Source organism: Penicillium argentinense (assembly GCF_028826775.1).
Source record: "Penicillium argentinense strain IBT 30761 chromosome Unknown utg000005l_segment0_segment0, whole genome shotgun sequence".
Taxonomy (NCBI): domain Eukaryota; kingdom Fungi; phylum Ascomycota; class Eurotiomycetes; order Eurotiales; family Aspergillaceae; genus Penicillium; species Penicillium argentinense.
In genome coordinates, this window is record NW_026622664.1 from 5005167 (window position 1) to 5031066 (window position 25900).

The window sequence follows — 25900 nt, forward strand, 5'->3', positions numbered from 1 at the left end:
ATATTGAGCACTGTCGACCTAGTCTTGCGCGGCAATGATCTGTCAAGTATTCGTGAAAATCCTAATACCAGCCATGACATCCGCCACGAAATCACCACTTGGAGCAGGACACTCAAAGGCCCAGAACACGTGTGGCAAACCTTGGTAATAATCCAGTTTTACAGAAACTCTGCAAGCAAGGTTAGATTGAACAAAATCCATAGGCAGGGACTAAAGCAGAAGGCAAACATACCCAGCTTTCTTCAAGGCGTCGTGGATGATAAGGCCGTCATCTCGCAGTGGATCAATCTCACAGACTGCAAGGTAGGTCGGAGGGAACTGGTGTAAATCCGCCTCCGCATTGAGAACGTAGACGTCTGGGTCGCAGGGCGGCGCTTGGATTGCTTCTGTAACCACCCTGGTCAACGAAATGTCGGCTTGTCAATGTACAGGCGTCACCAACTGTAGAAATGGGTCATGGCTTGCTTCGTGTTGATGGGACCGTCTCCGAGCTCGTCAAAAGCACGATATTGGGCCATATAACGCGAAGGAACACCATCCGGGTGGACAACGAACGGAGAAATGGCTGCGATTCCCTTTAATTCATGTTTCCGGCCAAGCACGATCAATCGGCGTGCCACTGCCAGAGCGAGGCTACCCCCTGCACTCTGACCAACAGTGAAGTATCTCCCACGATCACCGTTCAAAGTACTCGCGTTGTTGTAAGCCTGAAATGTAAGCAAAACTTAATTGTCAGAGTGAGATGGTGAGGTAAGTTGTGCAACTCACCCAATTCCAAGCCTCGAGCGCATCATCCAGCTGAGCGGGGGCCTTGTGCTCCGGTGCAAGCCTATAGCCCACCGAGATGACAATACAAGGCAGGCGTTCGGCTAGAAGCCTGCAGAAGTTGTCCTCGGAGTCTAAATTACCACAGCAAAACCCGCCCCCGTGGAAGTACAATCCGACTGGACGTGGGTTAGATTCTGCTTGACGGACTGTTGGCGTGTAAGTTCTCACGGTGAGATTGGGACTGAGTTTTATATCTTCTGTGTGCACAGTGAGTGGGATCACATCTTATCTTCGTACGTAACAGGAGCCCGAAAATCGCTCTTACCGACGGTAATATTAGGCGAAATGGTTCGGGTTGCATTTGCCCCATCCGCCAGTGCCTTATACTGCTCCCGCATGGCAAAGACATCGCCGGTCAATTGAGGCCGTTGGCCAATGGCATTTTCTACCTAAACTGAGTTAGTGAATAGCGCGGAGGACGATGTGATGTTGCGCGGTGCTGGAAATGCCATCACCTTTAACCATGACTCTGCTATCAATGAATCCATCGCACAAAGAACTTTGAGTCGTGCCTGGTTTTGTCGGGTTGGTGTTGGTCTTCGAAAGCACAGCTAGAAGTCATTTTACTTTTGGCTTCTTGGTTTTTATAGGCAAGAGACGTTTAGGCGTTCGTGGAAGCCGCTGTAGATCCTTTCGGATGTCGATGCAACCGCAAGTGCAAAGAGATGCATGATTAGTCAACGAAGCTACCGAGGGTGACGTAGTGGACCCCAGCCTTTTCGGCTCCAATGGCATGCCTACCGAGGCGCTCATCAGCATCTGGTCGCAACTTGAGACCGATTAGTCATCAGGATTTGCTGAACCTCGGCCGGTGTCCTAATGGGCTGGGCCCTTCGAAGGTCGTAAAAAGTAGTAATTTATGAAAGATGCCGATTAGCCCATACTTCCCGGACAAGATGCAGAAGACCGTTTTGTATCGGGCAACAAAATCAAGAGCCCAATATCTGGTGGTTATCCAAGCCAGGGAACTTGCCTCCAAAGTAGTGGTCTAATACATCGTGTTAGATACAAATCTTCAAAGAATCGTCCGTGTATACTAACTTCTATAGAGCACCAAGTTTCCAACCTTCGAAACGAGCCTTGCGGGCCAGAAGCCAACATTATATCTGAAAGAACTAAACAGGAGCGGTGCGTCGTTATATGCTTTGCAGTACTCTTTTTTCCAGGTGTTCGGATTCTGAAAGTATATCAGAACAGACGAGGCGAAAATTTCAGTGAGGTAGTACAGAGACTCGCTGCGGAATATCTCAGGGTTGAGTACCGACGGTCATGTTCCGGCATTTGGATCGGACCCTTCGCGATAATTGGATTAGTAATGACTAGTTGATGTGAGAGAAGTGCACTCACAATTCATAAATTTCTCTCCAAGCTAAGCTATTTGTCCTACTGGATTATCCTGAAGCGCCAGGCCGACTGTATTGGACTGCAATAAGCGGAGAGGATCAGAGCAAGTTCTTAATTCACAACGATGTGGATCTTGCTTGCCTTCGTAGTTTGCTCAATAAAGTATCCGTTACCCGTGTTAGCCCAGTTCATCACATTTTGCTCTTCAACCTGCTCCGCTTCGGAGAGTGTGAGATTCCCAGTGGCAAGTTCCCCTGGGGTCTACGGATAGAAGGGCAGGAATACAAAATGTACCACACCGATGGTTTCGTTAAATTTGTCGTACATATTATAGGAAACAGCGCTTCCCCAGTCCATTCCGTGTATTGCGTAGATTTCATATCCCAGGATATCTACCATCATCGTGTTTAATATACGAGCTGTATCTGTAATCGTCCAATTGAGCGGAGGAGGGGATGAGAAAGCAAAACCAGGGAGGGAAGGTATGATAACATCAAATGACACAGACTTTCCTAAAGAGGCCGTCGCTTCTTTGGTCAATTGGTTGATGATCGGAGCAAATTCCAGAGAAGATCCTGGCAAGCCATTGACCAGAAGCAGCGGTATGGCGTTTGGCGCAGCAGACTTCTCGAAGACGAAGTGAATGCTTAGGTCTTCAATCGGAGTTTTGTAGTAATTGAACCTACATGTCATGATAGAAATAGAGATTATTTATCAAGGTGTCTATACAAACCGATTCATCGAATCTTGTTCTGTTTCCCAGTTGAAACCAGTCACCCATTCTCTTCGCAACGCTTTCAGGAAATTAAGGTCCATCAAGGTCCATCCCGAAAGAATGAGTCAACGCCGGAATAAGGAAACCGTTCAGGAAATCGAGTGTTTTGGATCTGATCGAGCATCGGAGGTACTCTAGCTAATAATTCAATATGAAAAGGGCGTAGATCGAATGGATCGTTCGCCGGAGGGGCTGCATAAGCAAAGATATGCATGCAGCTTGCAGCCCGTAGTTGGAAGCCAAACTCGATCATAGCTGACGTGCAGATTATGTCAATAATTAGCTTCTATGCCCTCCAATTCCATGTGCGCCATGGAGCTACTTATACAGTTCGATTGGCTGTCTCACAGCTGATCCTTCGAAAATTGGCACGAATCCAGCCCAGGATGGAAAGCTGATGAATGCACAGGCAGATAAGTGATGATTACAAACTGAAGCCATGAATAAGCGCCGGAAGACTATGCCTTTCTCAAGCAACTTCCCATTTCATGTTGTTTTTGCCCGATCGGACATAGTGGTCATATCGGAGAGAGTCCCAAAGTAGACGGATGACTCAGCGAGATTCGTCGATGAGCGATGAGCAGATCAGCCGAGGGTAGGAGTGGGACGTTTTGCTAAATAGCTTTTTTCTAGAAGCTTCAGCAATGGACCTGTCCCAACTAGTGACTGATCCGGTTAGACCTTGAGTAGTCAAAGTAGCTACCATAGTTCGCGATGGATAAGGTTCCCCTACGAAAATGAGCGATCATATCGGTTCTTAGCCGAGGTCAGAGGTCTGATTAGAAATACTGTTAGTTAACTAACATTTTCGGCTGATTAATGGTTTCATTAAAAATAGGGCGACGAAGTTACGTATGCTTGTTCACTTTAGATCAATGGGTTGTTGGATCATCTTCTGTCTACTTTCCTTGATATTTTCAATTTCCTTCTACAACTCAGCGGAACAAACGAGTGTTTTACACAAAATGGATAAGCAGCAAGCATTGATCCTCAAAAAGGTCCAAAGACCACTGGTACTAGGCAGGCGACCTATCCCTGAGCCAAATGGGAATCAAGTTCTTGTGAGGATCATTACAGCAGGAAGTATGATCCGTTAATGCATTAATTGTATGAAAGAAAAAGCTAACAACCCATAGTTAATCCTCATGACCAAAAGGTATGGTGGAGAAAACTCGTTGAAGAATTGTCTTTTTGTCGAATTCTAATCCCTTGTAGGGTCGAGATCGAGGTGTACTTGTGGAGAACTACTTGCCTCATGCGATTCTAGCAAATGACATCAGTGGTATTGTCGAGAAAATAGGACCAGATGTCCAAAAGTTTTCCGTTGGAGATCGCGTCGTTGGGCAGTCTAATATCCTGTCGGGTGGTCCTGACCAAGCTGGCTTGCAGCAGTTCTGCATCCTCGACGCAAACTTTGCGGCTCACATACCACACCATATTAGCTTTGACATGGCAGCGACATTCCCCGTCAATGCCATTGCGAGTTTTATCGCCCTATTCAGTTCGTCGGGATTGGATTTGGCACCAAAGTTCCTGGGCCATGATTTGGACTACGCGAAAGAAGCGATTGTCATCATTGGAGGCGGCTCTAATAGTGGGAAATTTGCCCTTCAGTTCTCTCGTCTCGCAGGCTTTGGGAAGATTATTGCAACAGCCAAGGTCCGCATCGATGGGGGCCAATCACTCCGTGACTTTGGTGCCACTCATATCATAGATCGGGAGGCAGCGGATGTGGAAGACCAGATTCGTGCGATGGTCGGCGATGAATTGTTGTACGCCTTTGACACGGTCAACGGTGCTTACTCGGGTGGTGTCAGCCACCGGCTGGCGCTCTCGCTTCTGTCGACCACGAAGAAAGGGTCTTTGGTAACATTGGTGCGTGGAGAGGCTGATCCTGCAATTGCAGCTACAAAGACCGCTGGTTTCAAGAAAAACCAAGTTCTCGGAGTTAGTGACCTGCACCAAGAGCTGGCTGCCAAGTTCTGGAGGGAGTTGCCAGGCTGGATCGAAAATGGCGAGCTGAAGCCATTAGACTTTCAAGTTATTGACGGACTTGACGCGATGAAGGTCAACAACCTGCTGGACGACTACCGTGATGGTAGAGCGGTAACTAAGACTCATGTGCATCCCGATCATAGGGACTCCATTCTCGAATGATAGATACGCTTGCAAACTTGTTTATCAGTTAACACATTCGCCATCGCACGTCGTGTTTGGTATCATAAGTTTCTTAAACTAACGTCAGACTGTCACATGTAATGAACACCATTCCAAGTATCCCAGGTTCCACGTGGAAAGCATTGAGAACAAAATAGTATTTTATAGTGACAGATAAATTGTCCGAATTAGCCGTCAGCACAGACGAACCGGAGACTGGTAGGTATATAGCAAGCTTTATATGTGCACATCCTGTGGGCACAGGCTTATTTCTGTGAATATAATCACATCACATCGAAGAGTCCAAGAAGCTTCTACCCAATGCGAGGCGGAACGTATGCTCGACGTATTCTCGGCGAAACGCCGGGTAGCTACCGAGGCAAATGCCGGACTGAATGAGATCTGTTCTTGTCAGAAGGGTAATAACAACCAATTTAGGTTCACTAAGTGCATACGATCAATGAAGAGTCCCACATCCAGGACCCAATAACCGCTGGGATCGGTATAATTTCGAAGAAGATCTACATCCTGCGCCGCCTTTCGACATTAGTCAGTCATTTATACGTTGATGAATGGTGGCAAAACAGAAAAGTACCTGTATGTCTGGTCCCTATTCTCTCGACACGGAGTATACTCTTTCCAAGAAACCGTGGAATACCACAAGAATGTAGCTGGCTGAAACAACATTCATCTAGATTTTTAGTCGACGTTTCTTATGCGCGTGCCTTCTTAAATCCATTTCATGTTCAACCGGCTCGTTACAGTAGTTACAGTGACTGCCTCCCAGATGCGCGGCCCTAAAATTACGCAAAAGAGGCTTATACCGAGAATAGTTCTTTAAATAAAGTTTATCCTGTTCACTACTATTTTTGGAAATATTTACGGACTTCTGAAGAACTTAAAGAGGCGGTTGTCCTGATACACATTTTTTCTGCTTCATTGCCAAAAATATAGTGTACATATGCGCCTGGGGCGCCGATGATTCTAAACAAAGAACCATGCTCGAGAAAGTCATCTGCAGTGCTAAATATCTGGGGGCCATTCAGCTCACCTCCATGTTATTTTCCATGAATTTATTCGTAATTCCGCTGTCAAATAAATACTAAATGAAACGTACGTGGTTGTCGTGAGAAGGCCCTCGACGCAAGATCAGTATCTTCTATGCGGACCGACAATAACCCGAGCCGAATGACAACATATCTCTGCCTGGCAAATGGCTCGGTAGTGAGCGTGGTGGGGAATGGTTCGGGCCGGCACTCCTTCCGATGACGTGGGCCAGAAGATAACATGCGGACATTCTATTCCTGTCACATTCGGTCACTTAACCCCGCACGTTCCTTCCAAGTGCCAAAGGGTCTTCTCTTTCCATGGATCATGAGTTCAACGGTGTCATTTCGTGGCTCCAATCATGGATCAGAGATAGGGATCAACTACGGTTCGGTCACAAACGAGTTTCATCTTCCACTGGGTATTTTACGAGACCTTTATTTGGTGTCGACCGTACTAACCTTTGTGCAGATCTTGACGACAAGTTATCCCCCGTGCCTGGGGCTGCTTTCGACTCATACGCAGATCAGCATGAAGATCAATGTCTTCCAGGCACACGAACTGATCTCCTCTCCCAAATCAGAGAATGGGCTGTGTCACCCCAGGGCAGGTGCATATTTTGGTTGAATGGAGTAGCGGGAACAGGAAAATCGACCATCTCTCGGACAACGGCAACATCATTCAGCCAATCCAAGTTATTGGGAGCAAGCTTTTTCTTCAAAAGAGGCGAGGGGGATCGAGGGAATGCTAGGAAGCTTTTCCCGACAATCGCAAGGCAGCTAGCGATTAGCATTCCCCAGATCACCCCAGTCCTTCAGGAAGCAGTCCACGATAACCCGGGTATCACAGCAAAGACATTGCGAGAGCAATTCGAGAAACTCCTCCTTCAACCATTCCAAAGCCTCGAGCGATCCAGAATCCCGATCCAGACCATGGTGATAGTGATTGACGCATTAGACGAATGCGAGGGAGATAGTGATATTCGAATGATACTCCAACTTCTCCCACGGCTACAAAATCTAGCGGCTATGCGTCTACGACTGCTTTTGACTAGTAGACCTGATCTACCGATTCGCCTGGGGTTTTTGAAGATTGCGGACGATGCTCATAGGGACTTTGTTCTTCATAACATCCCTCTCGAAGTGATCAAGCATGACATATCATTATTCTTAGAATACCGACTAAGAGGGATCAGAACAGAACGCTTCCTCCCAACAGACTGGCCCGGCGACGAACGGTTTCAAAAGCTAGTGGCACTATCTGTTCCGTTATTCATTTTCGCGGCCACTATCTGTCGTATATTGGAGGAACCTGACTGGGACCCGATAGACAGTCTCACTGAGATCTTAACACATCAGAACGACCAATCTAAGCTGGACAAGACGTATCTTCCGGTCCTTGATCATCTTTTCAGCAGACAGCACGAGAAACACAAAGAAAAACTGGTCTCCGAGTTCCAGCAAGTGATCGGAGCTATCGTGACACTAGAGAATCCACTCTCAGTCCTCTCGCTTGCAAAGCTTCTGGACCTTCCTGAGCGGCTTATTCACCTTCGGCTAGACCCACTACGCTCCGTGCTCAGGGTGCCGGATAATGAAACAGTACCTGTGCGACTCTTTCACCTGTCATTTCGAGACTTTCTTCTGGATCCAGACACCGCCAAAAAAACTCCGTTTGGGATAAACGAGACGGAAATGCATTACAAATTGGCGAGACAATGCCTCCTCATGTGTCAAACCCTGCGAAAAAATATTTGTCGGCTGCCAAGTAATGGGACCCAACGTACAGAAGTTGATCGTCAGACTGTCGATGCGTACTTTCCCCCGGAGTTTCAATATGCCTGTCGATATTGGGCATATCATCTAGTTAAATGTACTGACTCCGGGAATATGGCATATAGTGCTTTATTGTTTCTGCAGAGGAATTTTCTACGGAAACATTTTCTACATTGGGTGGAAGCCATGAGTCTACTTGGTCTTATGTCTGAGATACTAGGCATTCTTGATCGTCTCCAAACGGCCACATCGGTAAGTTACGCAGATAGGTCATGTGACTCGCATTAACAGCTTTAGGGTAATGACTCTTCCTCAACTTCAAATTTTCTTCACGATGCAAAGCGATTTATTATGAAAAACCACCAGATTATTGATCAAGTGCCCCTTCAAATTTATTGTGCAGGGCTTATATTTGCACCCCAGACAGCAATAATCCGTACACAGTTCAAACAAGAGATTCCAACTTGGATATGCCAGTTACCACAAGTTGAGGAACGATGGGGTGCAGAACTACAGACGCTCGAAGGTCATTGGGATTCGGTTCGGTCGGTGGCTTTCTCGCCTGACGGCCGGCTATTGGCTTCTAGCTCTTATGATAACACAGTGCGGCTCTGGGACCCGGTGACAGGCGCACTCACCCAGACGCTCACAGAGCCAATCGAAGGCTATAAGAGTCCGGTTGAGTCAGTGGCCTTCTTGCCTAATGGTCGGTTGTTGGCGTCTGGGTCTAGTAATAACACAGTGCGGCTCTGGGACCCGGTGACAGGCGCACTCACCCAGACGCTTAAAGGCCACTCAGATTTGGTTCTGTCAGTGGCCTTCTCGTCCGACGGCCGGCTATTGGCGTCCGGATCTAGTGATAAGACAATACTGCTCTGGGACCCGGCGACGGGCGCGCTCACCCAAACCCTCGAAGGCCATTCGAGTTCAGTTCGGTCGGTAGTCTTCTCGCATAATGGTCGTCTGCTGGCGTCCGGCTCTTATGATAGGACAGTGCGACTCTGGAACCCAGCAACAGGCGCGCTCATTCAAACGCTCAAAGGCCATTCAGATTGGGTTCAGTTAGTGGCCTTCTCGCCCGACTGTCGGCTACTAGCATCCGGCTCTACTGATAAGACAATACGGCTCTGGGACCCAGCGACAGGCGCGCTCACCGAGACACTCAGAGGCCATTCGAGCTCAGTTCAGTCGGTGGCCTTCTCGCCCAATAGTCAGCTGCTGGCATCTGGCTCTAGTGATAGCACAATACAGCTCTGGGACCCAGCGACAGGCGCTCTCATCCAGACACTCAAAGGCCATTCAAGTTCAGTTGAGTCAGTTGTCTTCTCGCCCAATGGTCGGCTGCTAGCGTCCGGCTCTATGGATAAGACAGTGCGGCTCTGGGACGCAGCGATGGGCGCGCTCACCCAAACGCTTGAAGGCCATTCAAGTTCAGTTGAGTCAATGGCCTTCTCGCCCAATGGTCGACTGCTGGCGTCCGGCTCTATGGATAAGACAGTGCGGCTCTGGGACCCGGTGACAGGAGCACTCACCCAGACGCTCAAAGGCCATTCGGATTGGGTTCAGTCAGTGGTCTTCTCGCCCGATAGTCGGCTGCTGGCATCCGGCTCTAGTGATAAGACAGTGCGACTCTGGGACCGGGCAACGGGCGCGCTGATTCAGACACTCGAAGGTCATTCAAATTCCGTTGTGTCAGTGGTGTTCTCTCCCAATGGTCGGCTACTGGCGTCCGGCTCTATAGATAACACAGTGCGGCTCTGGAACCCAGTGATAGGCCTGCTCACCCAGATACTCGAGGGTCATTCAGATTTGGTTTTGTCAGTGGCCTTCTCTCCTGACAGCCGGCTGTTGGCTTCCGGCTCTGTAGATAACACAATGCGGCTTTGGGACGCAGCGACGGGGGTCCTATTGCAAACTCGGGATGTTGGAACAATGGTCACCACATTAAAATTTTCTGACGACGGTTTATCTATTCACACCAATGCTGGCCTTCATGATATTCAATCCAGGAGAGACAATCCTACAACTCATCAACCTCACGCGAATCTAGCTATATCTATTGAGCAGGGCCAATGGATAAAATTGAATGGTGACAAGATTCTCTGGCTTCCTGTCGAGTCACGGCCCCGATGCTTCGAGATCAATGGCGACACACTTGCCCTGGGACACATATCAGGGCGAATTTCTTTTATCAGATTTTGTATATAGTGAAGAGGGGAACGCTCGATGGCAGCACGCGCTGAGACGTGCGGGTCGATTCAGCAGAAAACCACCACAATCACACGCGTAGCAATCAGGAAACAGCGAGAACCCCAAATGTAGGGGTCAGGTCGGGGAGGTGTAAGAAGGTGTATTCTAGAACTAGCTATCCGGCCACTGTATACTGCCGGCTATGTCACATAGTCTGGATGGCACCCATGTATTAGGGGGAGGGGGTCTCCCCACTACAATAGCTATAAAAAATGACGTCAGTTTCCTCTTCTTCCCCGAGGTTGTTAGCTATCTATGAAGAAAGGTGTTGCATAAAGCTCTGCTTATCTGGCAGATCGTCCAGGAACCAGGTGTGAGGTAGCCTTTTCCATAGACTCCACTATTGGCTTCCATAAAATTCCACGGCAGCATGGTGTAATATTACGGAGTTATGTATTATCACATACTGAGGGCATTTTACGGTGCCCGTCAATTTAGAGCGGCTAGGACCATCATAATCGCAAATTATAATTGAACATCTGATGGACATCTAGCATAGATTTGGCTCGTCAGTAATTCTGGATTTTTTAGCACTACGGTATGTAGACTACGGCGCATGGTGGTGTACATGGTGTGACATACCATAGCTTCCCATCCATTGGAAAAGCAAAAATGTCCCTTATTTGAGGCAGACCCACCTTTTCAGCCATTCACTGTCTGAAATTGAGAGGTTTATATGCATTACCATTCATACCATACTGTACCAAAGCAGACGGCTCCTTTGTTTCAGTTCTTTTGTGTTTGCGTCATGGGGTCGTATTCGCCTCATCTTCGACTGCTTTAACGATCATGCTCTCGAAATCCCGGTAACTGTAATCACGGCGAGGGGCCCTCCGAGGTCGTGAGCTGCCTGCCTCGAGGCTTGGCAATTCCTCGTCATCGGCTATAATAATCGCGTTGGAATGGCTTGCCATCGTGATCTTAGTCGCCACGCTCAAGGGAGGAAAGCCGATACAAGCCGGCCTGGGAAGAGGAAAAGAGAATATTAGAGCATGCAGCCGGCTGGGGGAAGGAGGCCCTTTATATACCTGAGAACCAACAGTGACGGACTTAGCCCCGGGAAATAATTGGACATGGTGCGATCACAATATTCCAAGCTGCATTGCACGATTGGACGTCAAGCTGTGACAGCGTGGGACTAGACTAGAGCGTTGCATGTGCTGCCCTAACGAGGTAGACAGTGTATGCCTATATCTATCCGGAGAATAAGCCCCCTAATTAACTGTCGTTGAGTGGATCATGACCTGCTCATTCTTGTCTCTGAAGTTCTGGAACCTGGGCTATAGGTGTCAATATTCCAAGCCACCCTATTCAAGGTCAAAGCGATTATCGCTGCAGGAATGTGCCACAACACTCGAATACTGCCCTTTTTGGTTCAGTGGTGGGGTATTCCTTCTTTCGATAGGATGTCAGTCGAACCTGTAATCTTGTCGCATCATCACATCCAACTCGTCTCTAGCAAGCAAATCAGTTCATCGGCCTTGTCGAGGCGAATGAAAGTGGCGGTTGGTACGTATCATCAGGCTGCCGGGAGTCTGATTGCACATCCGACTTGGCGAGATACCCTGGTCCAATGATCTTGCAAGCTTATAGAACATATTTCGATTTTTGTTCTACACGGGATATCTTTATAGATTTCAACTGTACCCTAGGGTGCGATATGGGGTTGTTTCATTTTGTAACTACCTTTCGTACCTTAAACTATTTTTGCTTCTCGTTCGATTTGAGTTGAGCTAGAAGACACACAATAGGGTGATAACCAGATCGTAGCACATGCCACAGGCGAGGCGAGCGCATCGCCATTCTTTCCATTATTTGCGAAAAAGCGAATCGAGATTGTTGCCATTTCCATCGTTATCCTCTTCCATCTCATCAAGGTCAATGGATCCGATCTGTAGCAGTGACTCGAGTTCAGGGATACCAAAAAGGCTAGGTATGCTTTCATCGGCCGATTCCAGCTGCATTAGTCCCCGATCCGAAACATCGAAGTCCTCATGGTTAGACGGCTCAGGGCCCTGAGTACTCATGGGTAGCGTAGGTGTAGGCTGCATCGGCGAAGGCTGCATAGGTGCCAGCCGGGCATTTGTGGGAATTGAGGGTACAGTGCCATTGTATCTCGGGTAGTCCTCCATGACATACCCGTACTCTGGCCTATAAAGTTCCATTATTCTCGAGAGCCGTGGTCTTGGATTTTGGCGGCGACAGTTCAGGTCGGGCATCACCTGGAGACCACTAGAGGGTATTCCAGCAACAAGCTGCTGTTGAATCAGGTAATGGAATAGGCCAAATTCTGTGCTTTGCTGACCATGCCGAGGTTGAAAGTACCCTTGGAGCGCAGCAGATCTAGACTGCGCAGCCGGGAAGGGATTATATGTAGTCGAAGTTTCATCTGTCTCATCTGCCGTCGAATTTTCATCTGTCTCATCTGCCGACGATGTTCCAGCTGCCTCATTTGGATCCCCGAATAGCTGAGTCCCGAAAAGCCGATACCACCAGTGGCCGGGCGGAGGGGCTTCTGCTGCAGCTTCGGGTCTTGGGTTCCTTTGTCGGGGGACAAGGACTGCTGGCTCGTTGGTAATAGGAGCCCCTAGCTCTACCCAGGCAAGATCTCTGAACCTATTGTTAGCAGTTGCGGGATTTGTGTTTCCAGAAGAAACACTTACCTGGGGGTTCGCCATATTGGTTGGGATTGCTGGCTGCTGGATACCACGCGATCCCAGGCCCATGGATGAAACGTTCCCAAGGTTATTGTTTGTAGTTGCAGGTGTTGGGTATGCGAAAGCATCATTGTCGGGCGTAACTGGGAATTGTGCTGAAGGAGCATTCCCATCCACAGCGGACAGTGATTCACCCGTGGTCCTCTGCCCAGGAGTGTGACTCTCGGTAATGTCTTGGAAGGGCTCAAGCATCTGGGGATCGTTGGTAGCCCCTGTCATGGTAGTATCAAACCAGGTGTCGTATCTATCGATGAAATTCACCGATGTAGAGGTAGAGGGCTGGGGTGGATTGGGGTTCTCAGTCAAGGTGGAGAAAAACGCTGAATTGCGAAAAGAAGACTGACCGAAAGGATCTTGAAGTTGACTCTGAGAACCCCAGTAGGTTGTATTCTGGGACATCGACGTACCATTGGAAAAGGGACCATCTCCCATATTATTCTCCATAGGTGTATCCGTAAGTTCCTGGTCGCCGAGCATCTTGGACAGCAAACAAGACCCGGTCGAAATTCAGGACTGGACTCGATAGCTTTCCGATCGAGTTTGGTTTCGACGAGATTTTGTCGGGTGCTGTGCAGATCGCGTGTGGCGTTTGTACACCAAACCTGGTATTGAAGCCGCGGCTGGCTTTTCCACGATGGCCTCAGCTCAAGGACTTTTTTTTCGAGAATACCTCGGAGGATCTTGTGATTGAAAGGTATGAGATAGCAAGGAAGGCGGGACTGGGGCTGAAAGAGGAGGGTGTTTCGAAGATAAAAAAGCGTAGCACTCCATCATGTTTATAAATTCGTCGCTTCGGGGTGAATGAGTCGAGCGGTGACAGTGAATGAAGCCTTAATTCACTGAGAAGCGCACCTCGTCCGGCATCTTTGGAAGGAGCGCGTGACTCGCTGGCCGCCTTCGCGGGCGGTATCACGTCCGCTGTCAATCTTGGATTATTCTGCGACCGCGTCCGACACCATTTGAGTCAAGACAGGGCTGAGAGTCTCCAAGTCTTTACCTCCGCTGACAACGTCACCCTTTTGGACTTTGCATGGGCTGAACAGCGCACTCCGCTGGTTAAACGCCTTGAGTGAAAGCAGGTGAAAAGCAATAAGAATGTCATTCGATGATTTTTGTGAATCATCATTGGCCCCTCCTAGTGGCATCTTACAAGATATTTTCGAATCTCTGGTGAGGCGAATGTCCGAGAATGCTTACTACGTTGCAGCCTCCTTTGAGACTACAAACGTTTGGCAATAATACTGCGGTAGTTATCGCGGTTTGGGTAGTATCTGTGGTACATGGCATTCGGTATATAGGGTTGAGACATATACAGACAAAGCTCAATGGCTTGTCATTCAGTGTTGAGTGTACATTGTGAAACATCAGGTGTTGAAACAGCCTCGGCGCCGCAAAGAGGGGTTGTGTCTCCAAAAATCAAACGCCGACAAAATTCGCACGGTGAAAACGTCCCGTTGAGGAAGGTCTAGAGGTCATGAAAAGCAAGAGAGTTCTCCTCCAGTGAACGCATAGGAGGAGGAACTCGGGGTGTTGAGGTTTCGAATTTTTCAGGTTTTGTCGTAGGTTCCCATGTCAAGCGATCAGGAAAAGTGCAAATGATGGTATGCAGGCAGAAAGGAAGTGGTGCACAAGCAGATATTGCCGTTTGAAGGTGTATGCAAAGGTCAAAGAAGGGGAAATCTGAAAGACAAGGAAACAGACGAGGGTCCAACCATGCCCGAGCACATAGCTCTAAAAAAATCCAACATTAATAAACCTGTTGAAAGGCCGCCGCCGAAACTCCAAAGTCGTAAGCAAATCCAAGCCGGAAAGTTAAAGGCCGAAGACAATAGAATAAGTCAGATAGATGTCTTATCTCCGATGCAACAAAGCCAAGAATTCTTCTCTAGTCTTAGCACTGGACCGCATACAGCCTAACATGCAGCTAGTGGTTGTGGTGCTGCCGGTCTTTTGCACGCCGCGCATCACCATGCAAAGATGGGAGGATTCCATGACAACGCCAACACCACGAGGTTTCAGAACTTCAGAAATGGCCAGAGCAACCTGCTTTGTCAAGCGCTCCTGGACTTGCAATCGGCGGGAGAACATCTCAGCCAAACGAGCCAATTTGGAAAGGCCAAGGACGCGGCGATCCGGGATGTATCCGATATGCATCTGCCCCACATGGTCAGTATGATTCGCAGCACACATATGCAGTATCACCTACCTTTCCGGTAAACGGTACCATGTGGTGTTCACAGAGGGAGAAAACGTCGATGTCCTTGACAATAACAAGCTCATCGTGGTCCTCGTGGAAAACAGCACCGTTGACAAGGTCCCGCACGTTCTCCTCGTAGCCCTTCGTGAAATACAACATGGCTTTGGCATAGCGCTCTGGGGTCTCACGTAGGCCCTCGCGCTCTGGATCTTCGCCAACACATTCCAGAATTGTCCGCACAGCACCCGCAAGCTTCTGGATCCGCTGTTCGTTCTCTTCTGGGGTTGACTCCAGGCGCTGTCTGGTTCCAGGACCTAGTTCGAGGGCATTAGGCAGGTCATCGCAGCGTAGCAGCTAATTTGGTATCACTCACAAGGCCAGCTGAGTCCGTCAAAGTCAATTGGTGGGTTCAGAGTATAGGGGCTAGCAGGACGGCTCGCCGTAGCCGGCGGAGTCAATGGTCCGCCTTCGTCACGGGGGTCGCGGGGAGGGTCGTTCAAACTGGGTCGGCCACTGCCAGCATATTAGTATCCACTATATTTGGAGTAAAATCCAACTCCTATCATACCGCAACGACAAGGCACCGTGGGGAGCTGCAACAGTGTCGCCGACAACGGGGGTGGAATCTGTAGCAGGGGACGACCCCGCCACGTTCGACTCGCTGCCTTCTTCGGCCGGTTGAAATCCAGCCGGGATGCGAGGAGCGAACGAAGACCTGATGGAAGTATTGAGGACCTCCCGCTCACGAGCATCCCGGACACGGGTGCCACTGCCCGGCGACGAGGATAATTGTAGTGGGGAGCTGCCGTTGAGCATGTGGGACGGGATGGCCGAAGGCCTCGATTCTGGGGGGAACCTGAGCCCATGGTGACTGGGCGGACGACGTGGGTGTTGCGAGGGATATCACAGATAAATCGAGGAGCGTGAGAGGTAAATAAGAGCAACCTTGCAGCACATTGTCAGCGCCATCATGACTACTTTTTCCAATTGCAATCCGATCACGGGGCGCTAGTCCAATTGTGGTAAGATCCCCTCATTATTCCGACACCGCCTGCCTGTCCGAACGGTCGCCCGCCGGTGGCGACAGCCCCTCCGCGGGATCCCCTACTCGATGGATCAACCCTAGGGAAAGAATTCGGAGCATTAAGGAGGAGCAGCTTTTCGCCAGGTATGTAAGGCTGCTAAAGTGGGTATTGTGGCGATATCAGACGGGGCATTCGGAGCTACGAGTATGGACATGTATACCGATTTAGTCGAATAGTTCCATCGGTCGGAATCCGAAGTACACATCTCCCGAAAAGGTGTGATGCATGGCCGTTAAGTTAAAAGCTGGAACCAATCAGTGACTATCAAATCAAATACTCATATCACACCACGCGCGTCAGTGCGCTACACTACACCGTCGACCACCTCGGGGTTCTAAGGTTGACACTACAGTAGTGTATTTTGCCAGAAATCATCGTGGACATCCATGAAGGATACATAATACAATATGAGGTACATGCCAAGGGTCCACGTGAAGGTTAAGGTAATATCCCATGCCGCAAGGTTACACCTGGGCAGCAATGTAAAGGATTGAGAAACTTCCAAATGGTATTTTTGAATTGTAAATCATTATGACCAACCCGATGATTCGCCAGAAACCATAACAGTTTTTGAAAAAGTTGCAATTAGTTCGAAAATGAAGGCGCCAAGAATCCATTGCACAATAAATCATGCCTCCAGCTCCTCAGTCGGAACATCGTCCAGATCCTTGCCAACAATCGCATCGGCAACCTTCCACACCTGGAGCAAATTGTCCTCGGCAGCCGAGCAAAGAACCCAAGGGTCGCTGAGGTTCCAGCTGAAATCAGAGATCCGGTTGGTGTGTCCGCCGTGCATGAACAAGCTGATAAAGTTAGTAGTTGGACAGTCAAGGGAGTATACCAAAAAGGACGTACAGTTCAGGGGGTCCGTCTTGCGCATCTTCCGGAGTCTGCTCCTCGCCTGCTCGGCTGAGGTCCCAGAACATGATCTTCCGATCGTAGCTGGAACTTGCCAGGACGGATTCTTCAAAGGGATGCCACGAGATCGATTGTACGGAATCGCTGTGGCCTTCAAGCGAGTGAAGCTTGGTCTTCAGGTTTCGTAGATCCCACAATCCGATGGTCTTGTCTGCGGATCCAGTAGCCAGGATCGTCTCTGCGGCGGGGTTGAACGAGATGGAGTTGATCGCATCGCGGTGCTGACCTTCGGCTGAGGCAGCAGCGCGGGTGGTGTCAGCTGCACGAACATCGAGAATTTGGAGGGTGATATCATCGGACACGGTTCCGATGAGAGACGAGTGCAGGGGATGGTGTTGCACATCGTTAACGATCGAGGAGTGGTGAGTGTAGGTGCGGGTGGGCCGAAGAGCCTTGTTGCCCTTGGTGTATGTGGTTAGGTCCCTGTAGTCCAGTGTAAGTTTTCTTCTTCGGCAGCCGTGTTGTCAATCATGCAAAATGACTAACCAAAGACGAACAGTCTTGTCCTCGCTGCCTGTGGCGAGGTGACCAGCTTCGTGAGGATTCCAGCTGAGTCCGAAGCCCTCAGCTTCATGACCCAGAAGCTCCATCTGGGGGTTCACATTTCCAGTCGGCTGACTAGGGTGCTTAGAGCGATCCCAGATCATTACCCGACCATCCGTGCACATGGTTGCGATAATATTGGGGTTCTGCGGCTGATAACGCGCCTTGTTCACCTCTCCCTTGTGGTCGATTTTCTGCGCGATGTTGAACTTCACTTCCATTTGTGGCTTTTTGGAGCCTCCACCGTAGCCACCAATCTCGCCCCTGTCCTCGTCATAGTCTTCGGGATTGGGAGCATTGGGGTTCGGGAGCTGTACATGGGCAATCTGGAGATAGTTTTGAGCGTCACCGGCGGTATGTGTGCCGATCAAAAGACGGTGTGTGGAATAAGGCTTATCGGGGACTCTGGTATAGGGCAATGCGTTAGTTGGATAGCTTCATTAACAGATATATTAGGATAGACGAACTCCTGCTTATCCGGAAGCCACTGAGTCGTGAGTGTGGGCCATTCAAGAGCTGTGCTGAGGATCATGTCGTAGAGAAAAGGCGCGTTCTTCTTCCATGTCTTGTATTCTGTGTGCGCTCAAAGGTCAGCCATCCCAGTGGCCCTCGACCATCGCAGCCATGAGCAGGGCAGTTACCTTCGTTGATGGTCTTCTCGCCTTCGTGCTCCTGATCTTGGTCCTGCTCCTCCACTGCAGCTGTGCGATGTTAGATCGAGATTTCCGCTAGCTGGGACAGCTGTCAACACTCACGAGGGTTCTCATCATAAGGCTCCATCTTCCTAGTAATCAAATTTCGAGCACAATGCGACACAGAATAAGAGTGAAAGGCGGCTGGCCGGAGTTGGAGAGGGTCCACGGTGGAAGGGGAGCGTGGGCAACGCGCCGCTTGGAGAACGCGTTAATGGGCGCCGGATGGAACTAGGCCATAATCGGAAGCGGAAACTTGGCGGTGACTCGAACCGCCAAACCTGCGGAATCTGAGCTTCCGCTGGCAAGCTCCCTCATCTCTCACCACCCCTCCTCTCCAAGCCCGCGTGGTTTTCTTTGTTTTCTTCTTGCCGGGTTTCTGTTCTGACGCCCGCCCGTCGCATTCTTCACATATCCGAGATCCTTCGATTTACGACTGGCTCTTCCTGTTTAGTCACAAGCCCTGTTCCTTTTCTTCCGACAACCTTCTCCCTCCACTCCCTCCACCTTGGCCGAATCTCACGGCCGGCCCATCATCTGTAACGATATTATCCTATTCGATTTTCTGACGAGACACGATCTTTCGCCATGGGTGTTCCCAAGTTCTTCCGATGGCTCAGCGAGCGGTATCCCACCATCTCAATGCTGATCGCAGAGAGCCGCATCCCCGAGTTCGACAACCTTTATCTTGATATGAACGGCATTATCCACAACTGCACGCATAAAGATAGCGACTCTCCTACATTCCGCATGACCGAGGAACAGATGTTCATTGCGATCTTCAATTATATCGAGCACTTGTTTGGGACAATCAAACCGAAGAAGCTGTTTTTCATGGCCGTGGACGGTGTTGCCCCACGCGCAAAGATGAACCAGCAGCGTGCGCGCCGTTTCCGAACGGCGCTGGACGCCGAGAATGCGAAGAACAAGGCTATTCAGCAAGGTCTGGAGATGCCGAAAGAGGACCCATTTGACAGCAACTGCATTACACCAGGTACCGAGTTCATGCAAAAGTTGACGCAACAGCTGAAGTATTTCGTCAGCAAGAAGATTTCCGAGGACAAGGACTGGCAAGGTGTGGAAATAGTGCTCTCAGGCCATGAAGTCCCTGGCGAGGGTGAGCACAAGATCATGGAGTACATCAGAAACGCGAAAGCACAACCTGACTATGCTCCAAATATGCGCCACTGTCTTTACGGTCTGGATGCTGATCTTATCATGCTGGGCCTGCTCAGCCATGACCCGCACTTCTGTTTGCTTCGAGAAGAAGTAACTTTCGGCCGCCAAACAAAATCCAAACCCAAAGAACTCGAACATCAGAATTTCTATCTCTTACACTTGAGTTTGGTCCGAGAATATTTGGAACTGGAATTCCAGGAGCTAGAGGAGCCAGGCGCTCTCAACTTTCCATTCGACATGGAACGTGTCATTGATGATTTCATTCTAATGGCGTTTTTTGTTGGAAACGATTTCTTGCCAAACCTTCCGAATCTACACATCAACGAGGGTGCGCTGGCTCTCATGTTCAAGATCTACAAAGATGTCCTACGAAAGATGGGTGGTTATATCAATGAAGAGGGTGTGATTAACCTGAAGCGACTGGGAATTCTTGTTGAGGCGATGAGTGGTTTTGAACATCGGTTTTTCGAGGCTGAATTTTCAGATGCGAAATGGATCAAGTCTAAGCAGAACGGCGATGATGGTTCTCTTCAGCTGGAAAAGAAGCCAAAGGAAATGACGATCACTTCCGCACAGAAGGATCTTCTCAAGAAGGTCAAGCAGTACGTTTTGAATCGTCCAGGTAAGAGCGCGGAGCCGAAGCCCTTGGACTTCCCTCCTACATTACCAGCTCGGGATCGCAACTTTGTGGAGCAGTTGGCGGATGAACTTCGTGTTCCCTGGTCCACTACGGAGACTGATAGCGGGGACCGATTCATGAGGCTTCAGTTCCCTCAACCTCAGGGCAACAACGATACTGAAAGTGATGATGATGGTGACGAGGAGGCATCCATGGCTGTTCATCGTGTCATTCGGAAGTACGAGAAGGCCAAGATTCAGGACATATCCCCAGAGGAAGCACAGCGTGCTGCGGAGGAGAAGTACGATGCTAAGTTCCGAGAGTGGAAGGATAATTACTATCGGTCCAAGTTTGGCTGGGGACTTGATAATGAGGAGGAATTGACAAAGTTGGCCGAGAACTATGTGCAAGGATTGCAATGGGTCTTGTTTTATTATTACCGGGGTATTGCATCGTGGCCTTGGTTTTTCAAGTATCACTACGCCCCTATGATTTCCGGTAATTGCGCCTCAACGAACAACCTGCTCCCCCTTACCCCCAACTGACATTAGGGCAGACGTGGTCATGGGCCTCGGTGTTGATATGAACTTCCGACTTGGGCAGCCATTCCGCCCATTCGACCAGCTGATGGGTGTCTTGCCCGATCGCAGCAAGAAAATTGTACCTCCTGCTTACTGGGATCTCATGACTTCGCCGGATTCCCCTATCATTGATTTCTATCCTCGAGAATTCGATCTGGATATGAATGGAAAGAAAATGGAATGGGAGGCTGTTGTCAAAATCCCCTTCATCGATGAAAAGCGACTCTTGGATGCCCTCAAAACAAAGGAGAAGGCCTTGAGCCCGGCAGAGAAGGCTCGAAATGATTTTGGGGTCAGTCTCAAGTTCACCTATTCTCCTGATCTGAACTTTGTCTATCCCTCTTCTTTGCCTGGGGTGTTCCCCGATCTTCCGAATTGCCATTGTGTTGAGAATGTTTTCGACCTGCCCACAATGGATGGCCTGGAGCCATATAATGGACTTATGGATGGTGCCTATTTGGGCAAAGCCGCTTTGGCTGGCTTTCCCAGTATCAAGACTCTCCCGCATGCCGGTCAACTCGGCTTCCACGGAGTTTGCGTGTTCCAACAAGAGAGTCGCAACGAGAGTCAGATCATTACTCTTCTTGATCCAGAGAGTCGCTCCAACATTGAAACGGCTAAAACAAAGCTTGGCAAGCGCGTTCATGTTGGATACCCGTTCCTGCAAGAGGCCCTTGTGATCCGTGTCTCGGACGAACTGTTCGACTACATTCTCCCTCCAGGCGAACAGCATGTCGTTTCAATACCGCATACCCCACAACAAATCGAGCAATGGAAGAAGAAAGCTGATAAGATCGAAAGCAATTATAGCAAACGGCTTGGAATCATCATCGGAAGCGTCGAATCTTTGGTCCACATTCAGCTGCTGAAAGGCATGAACAAGACCGAAGAAGGTGCCACAATCAAGGAATTTGGGGACATCCCGGGACAAGAGACCGACTTTGCTCTCCAGGTCATTGTTGACGATGTGGTTCATCCTGATGCGCGTTTCATCGAACGGGAGGCCCTCCCGATCGAGGAAGAATTCCCTGCAAATTCCCGTGCCTTTTTCCTCGGCGAGTTCAACTACGGACGACCAGTCCATATTACCGGCCATGAAAATGGCAAGGTCAACGGCCTTCTTGCAGCCGTTAAAGGCCGCGAGAATGAATTTGGAAAAGAGCGTGTCAAGGAAGCAGAGCGTTATTGCCCTTACATGCCGTCTTACGCGATTGCACGTAATCTTCGCCTCAACCCCCTGGTGCTCGCCAAAATTACCTCTTCTTTCTCAGTTGATATGGACGGTCAGCGCGTCAACCTTGGTCTGAACCTGAAATTCCAGGCTCGGCAACAAAAGGTCCTTGGATATTCTCGTCGCGGCGACTCTGGTTGGGAGTTCAGCCAGAAAGCCGTGGAGCTGCTTCAACAGTACATGATCAATTTCCCTGAATTCATCGCTGGCATCCAACGCCAACCCCAGAAGGACCGTTATGTCCCCACCGATTTCTATGCGGAGGAGGATGCGCATCTGAAGATGAAGGAAATTCGGGACTGGCTCAAGTCCATTGAAGCTAAGAATTTCGAGAAAGTTCCACTTGATGCCGAGCAGCTGGACTCCGATATAGTCTCATTGATTGAAAAGGATGCCGACAGTTTGGTACAGCAGCAGGCACAAATGCATCCTAAGAAGGTTCGCGGGGTTCCCCGTAGTGCTCTTCTTAAGCCTTCCGATGTCGAACATCGTCTGGGCAATCAGTCGTTCAAGCTAGGCGATCGGGTTGTCTATGCTCAGGATTCTGGCAAAGTTCCCATTGCCACTCGCGGAACCGTTATTGGTCTTACGCGAACCGCTCGAGTCCTGCTTCTCGACGTGGTGTTTGATGTTTCTTTCATGAGCGGTACAACACTTGGCGACCGTTGCTCTCCATTCCGCGGCCAGACTGTTCTTGCCTCCTCCGTGCTGAACGTTTCCCACCGGCAACTGCTTGCCAACTCTCGCGCTGCAACAAGCCAGCAGACCCAGCAGCAACAGACGCCGCTGACCGTTGCTGGCTACGGTGCGCCTCTCGGGCCCAATGGACAAGGCCAGCTGCGAAACGCGCCGGCCCCTCCGCCCCTACGAGGATCCTTCAAGGGCATCGTGACCGGACAAGGAGATCGCGGCGGCTTTGCCAGGGGCCGGGCTACCGACCTTCCATTCCGTCCTCAGCATAACGGTGGCACTCCACGTGGACCCCGTGGCCGTGGTCGCGGTGGACAGCAGCTCACTCGCGGCGGCTACGTCTCTGTCGAGAGCGGCGATCCCACCGAGGGCATCGTCCAGAATAACCCTAACTTCCGGCCTCAAAATTACACCCAGGTGCCGCCACCACAGGGCTTAGATCAGCAACGTGGTCGTGGCCGTGGTCGTGGCCGTGGCCGCGGCAATAGCGGTCGCGGTCGCGGTCGAGGTACTGCTACAGCGAACAGCTAGACACTTCAGAGTGATCTCATGCAAGGTGATCTGGCATTTATGACAGGAAAGGGGGTTTTATTGTCCCCATGTGTAGGATATTTAGACGTTCTATGGGATATTTTCGAGCGTCTACTTGTCATTTTGACTGTATTACTACAACGATTGTCCCTTAGTCTGCTCTGAGATGGGTAGGAATTTATTCGGTGTCAAAGCCAAGGTTTCACTTGCCATTGCGAAATAAACTATCCAACAACTGTAGTATCAACCCTTCCCCCACCGTCCCCTGTGGATCTAGTACAAGTACTCGTGTTGATTACTTAACTGGGAAGCATGGTCGTGTTCACGTCCGCATTCACGCTCTGACTTGTCTCTTCCGCAGCAATACAGGCGTATGAGTATTCGGAAAGATATGCTCGCCTACATAAAGATTGGCTGGCCGCCATCCAGCCTGATCCTTCGCGAACTTGAACTCATAGTCCATCAGGATCCGGCTCAGAATGGCTTTGAGTAAATACGACGCAAAGAATCGGCCCGGACAAGACTGGCGCCCGAATCCAAAGTGCATGGTCGCAGGAGTAATTGTCACGTAGCTACCCGGATTTGTCGACTTGCGTGAAAGAGGCTGCAGCTTTTCACTGTCGATATCATCTGGATCTCCAATTTTCTTTGTCAGCGCGAGAGCGTTTCGATCGTTTGGGTCTCGGCACCATCGGAATCCGTCGAAGGCGTTGGGATCATCGATGAAGGTAGAATCTCTCGTCATCGGACCGGAGGGAAAGCAGATGTGAGTGCCTCGGGGAAGGACAATACCATCAGATAGGGTCAATGGATGCATAACAATACGATGCATGGACACTGAGCGGGCAGTTAATTGTCATTTGTACCTAGGCATGTAATTGATAGGGGCATAGGATGTTACTCACAATCGCCTGGTGGATTAAACCGCTGTGATTCTCGCATAAAGCTATCCAAGCGTCGCTGCGCATCGAACGATGCCTTTGTCGCCTTCTCCCATCCACTCTGTAGAGTTCTTCGTACCTCTTCGCGCAGAGGCGCTTGATACTCCGGTCTTGCAATCAGATCATAGAGAGTATGGGTCAGTGCTATGGAGCTTGTATGCGTAATTGCCAGACTCATAATGAGAAGCATATGGTGTGCTAGCAACTCAGGGTCAAAGTCTTGCTCATCTTCGGCCCCGTCCATCATCCATTGTAGGAAGTCGTCCGGCTTCTTGTAGGTCGGGTCATTGGCAGCTTCAGCTACTCGGCGCTCGTTGACCATCGGCGCAAATAGCTGCTTAACGTACCGTAGTTGTTGGTTTATCTGTCGTACCGATGGCAGAAATGGCGCGACGAAGGGTCGGAGGAAGTTCGGTAATGGGCGCAAAAGCAAAATTGTTATCCCCACATTGACTGAATAATTGCTTGCAGCTTGAATCCATTTTTCATTGCGCCGAAGGACGTGGCCGGCTCCGACACGCGACGTTGCTCGGACAATCAGACGTACGAAAACGTCATGAGGCTCTATGGCGACCCAGTCATCTATGCGATGTGAGCTTAGTTGATAATTCTCTGTATATTGGAAACGATTACTTACCCTCGCAATCTGGCATCGCTTCTTGAAACGCATCTTGTAACTCGTCGATTATCCAGGGTATGACTCGAGCTGGTGATGAGAAGGATATTTAGGGAATGAAGTTGGAACGGGATGTGAATTGTTCCAGAACAGTCGCGACCTACCAAGACTGGGATTCAGACACTTTCTGATCGTAGTGGCCGGCAAATAGCTGCTAATCACGATATTGGTATAGTCCCCCAATGCATTCTAAATCGACTACTCATCAGAGCTGCAATGTCAAAGACCATGTGCACGTTATAGTGGAGAGCAAAAAAACTCATACCTCATATTGCGCATGCAGCGAGCTCAGATCGGAGGCCACCATGTATCTCAGTTCATCTAGGTACTTGGTTGGCAAAACAACGACTTCGCCATCACCGGTGAGCATGCGGAATGGGCTTTCTTTGTACTGTGAATTGTCAATATAGCTCATACAAAACAACGAATGGCAATTCGAGGATGTCCAAACCAGTTCATAGCCTCGTTGTATCATCAGCCATGCCTTGGGATAATAGATGATCCTATTAAGGATATCGGGAAGGTATGAGTTGTATTTGACGAGGGGTATATGATCAAGCCCTGAATTCCACTTCCTGAAAAAAAGGAAGAACAGCAGCGCGGCCCCAAGAAAGGGCCCCGTCAATAAACCAGCCATGTAGAATTCGAACAAGATTTAGGATTCTAGTAAAATATGGAAGGGATTAAGGAGAATTTGATCGTGTGAGGGATAATGAATAAGGTGGTACAAGATAGCGTCGGATAGTATTAGGTAACACCCAGAATGTGCTGATACAAAGAACAGCGAGGCCTGCTTGGTTGCGTCAAAGCGAGAAGAAAACTGAAACCTTCCAAATGTTTGTTGAGCTGCCCGTTTGGGAGTAGAATACTACCCTAGGTACCTCGCATTGATCATCTTCCAACTCCAAGAATCTAGGGTGGCCTCAGAGGAGATTTGCTTCCAATTTTGTGCTGAAATGCATCTGCGATGTCTAGGGTAAAAATGGCCAAAAAACAAGTATGATGTGATCGAAGTGGCTTCCATGCTGCTACCCTTATTTCGGTTTTTCTTTTTAATTTTAGCGTCTATAATTTCCAGCCGTCGTATGCCCGTACTACTATTTCTTTTACAAGGACTACCATGC

The 25900-nt window shown here is 49.5% G+C and overlaps 8 protein-coding genes across 8 annotated transcripts; 2 read left to right on the forward strand and 6 right to left on the reverse strand.

Moving 5' to 3' along the window:
• Nucleotides 1–42: 42 nt before the first annotated feature.
• Nucleotides 43–1587, reverse strand: N7532_006674 (alpha/beta hydrolase; the record flags this gene model as incomplete). The annotated part of the gene is made up of 6 exons (XM_056619168.1): nt 43–169; nt 233–386; nt 443–707; nt 769–1025; nt 1094–1217; nt 1570–1587. The coding sequence occupies 6 exons, from the start codon at nt 1585–1587 to the stop codon at nt 43–45; spliced, it is 945 nt and encodes a 314-aa protein (XP_056475327.1).
• Nucleotides 1588–2283: 696 nt separating this feature from the next.
• N7532_006675 (epoxide hydrolase family protein) lies at nt 2284–2988 on the reverse strand (the record flags this gene model as incomplete). Its single annotated transcript, XM_056619169.1, has 3 exons — nt 2284–2433; nt 2467–2854; nt 2906–2988. 3 exons carry the CDS (start codon nt 2986–2988, stop codon nt 2284–2286), a joined length of 621 nt encoding a protein of 206 aa, XP_056475328.1.
• Nucleotides 2989–3912: 924 nt separating this feature from the next.
• On the forward strand, nt 3913–5104 carry N7532_006676 (zinc-binding alcohol dehydrogenase family protein; the record flags this gene model as incomplete). The annotated part of the gene is made up of 3 exons (XM_056619170.1): nt 3913–4030; nt 4084–4103; nt 4163–5104. The coding sequence occupies 3 exons, from the start codon at nt 3913–3915 to the stop codon at nt 5102–5104; spliced, it is 1080 nt and encodes a 359-aa protein (XP_056475329.1).
• Nucleotides 5105–11987: 6883 nt separating this feature from the next.
• N7532_006677 (uncharacterized protein) lies at nt 11988–13370 on the reverse strand (the record flags this gene model as incomplete). The annotated part of the gene is made up of 1 exon (XM_056619171.1): nt 11988–13370. One exon carries the CDS (start codon nt 13368–13370, stop codon nt 11988–11990), a length of 1383 nt encoding a protein of 460 aa, XP_056475330.1.
• A 1374-nt stretch (nt 13371–14744) lies between these two features.
• Nucleotides 14745–15960, reverse strand: N7532_006678 (GTP cyclohydrolase I; the record flags this gene model as incomplete). The annotated part of the gene is made up of 4 exons (XM_056619172.1): nt 14745–15047; nt 15100–15404; nt 15464–15603; nt 15659–15960. Coding segments are annotated over 4 exons (1050 nt in total), but the record flags the coding sequence as incomplete, so codon positions are not given.
• An 843-nt stretch (nt 15961–16803) lies between these two features.
• N7532_006679 (WD repeat RBAP46/RBAP48/MSI1 family protein) lies at nt 16804–18416 on the reverse strand (the record flags this gene model as incomplete). The annotated part of the gene is made up of 6 exons (XM_056619173.1): nt 16804–16978; nt 17031–17516; nt 17580–18041; nt 18104–18209; nt 18278–18337; nt 18392–18416. The coding sequence occupies 6 exons, from the start codon at nt 18414–18416 to the stop codon at nt 16804–16806; spliced, it is 1314 nt and encodes a 437-aa protein (XP_056475332.1).
• Nucleotides 18417–18916: 500 nt separating this feature from the next.
• N7532_006680 (chromatin-binding exonuclease XRN1) lies at nt 18917–23159 on the forward strand (the record flags this gene model as incomplete). The annotated part of the gene is made up of 2 exons (XM_056619174.1): nt 18917–20624; nt 20683–23159. The coding sequence occupies 2 exons, from the start codon at nt 18917–18919 to the stop codon at nt 23157–23159; spliced, it is 4185 nt and encodes a 1394-aa protein (XP_056475333.1).
• Nucleotides 23160–23493: 334 nt separating this feature from the next.
• On the reverse strand, nt 23494–25413 carry N7532_006681 (cytochrome P450; the record flags this gene model as incomplete). The annotated part of the gene is made up of 5 exons (XM_056619175.1): nt 23494–23996; nt 24065–24682; nt 24738–24806; nt 24881–24965; nt 25042–25413. 5 exons carry the CDS (start codon nt 25411–25413, stop codon nt 23494–23496), a joined length of 1647 nt encoding a protein of 548 aa, XP_056475334.1.
• Nucleotides 25414–25900: the final 487 nt, after the last annotated feature.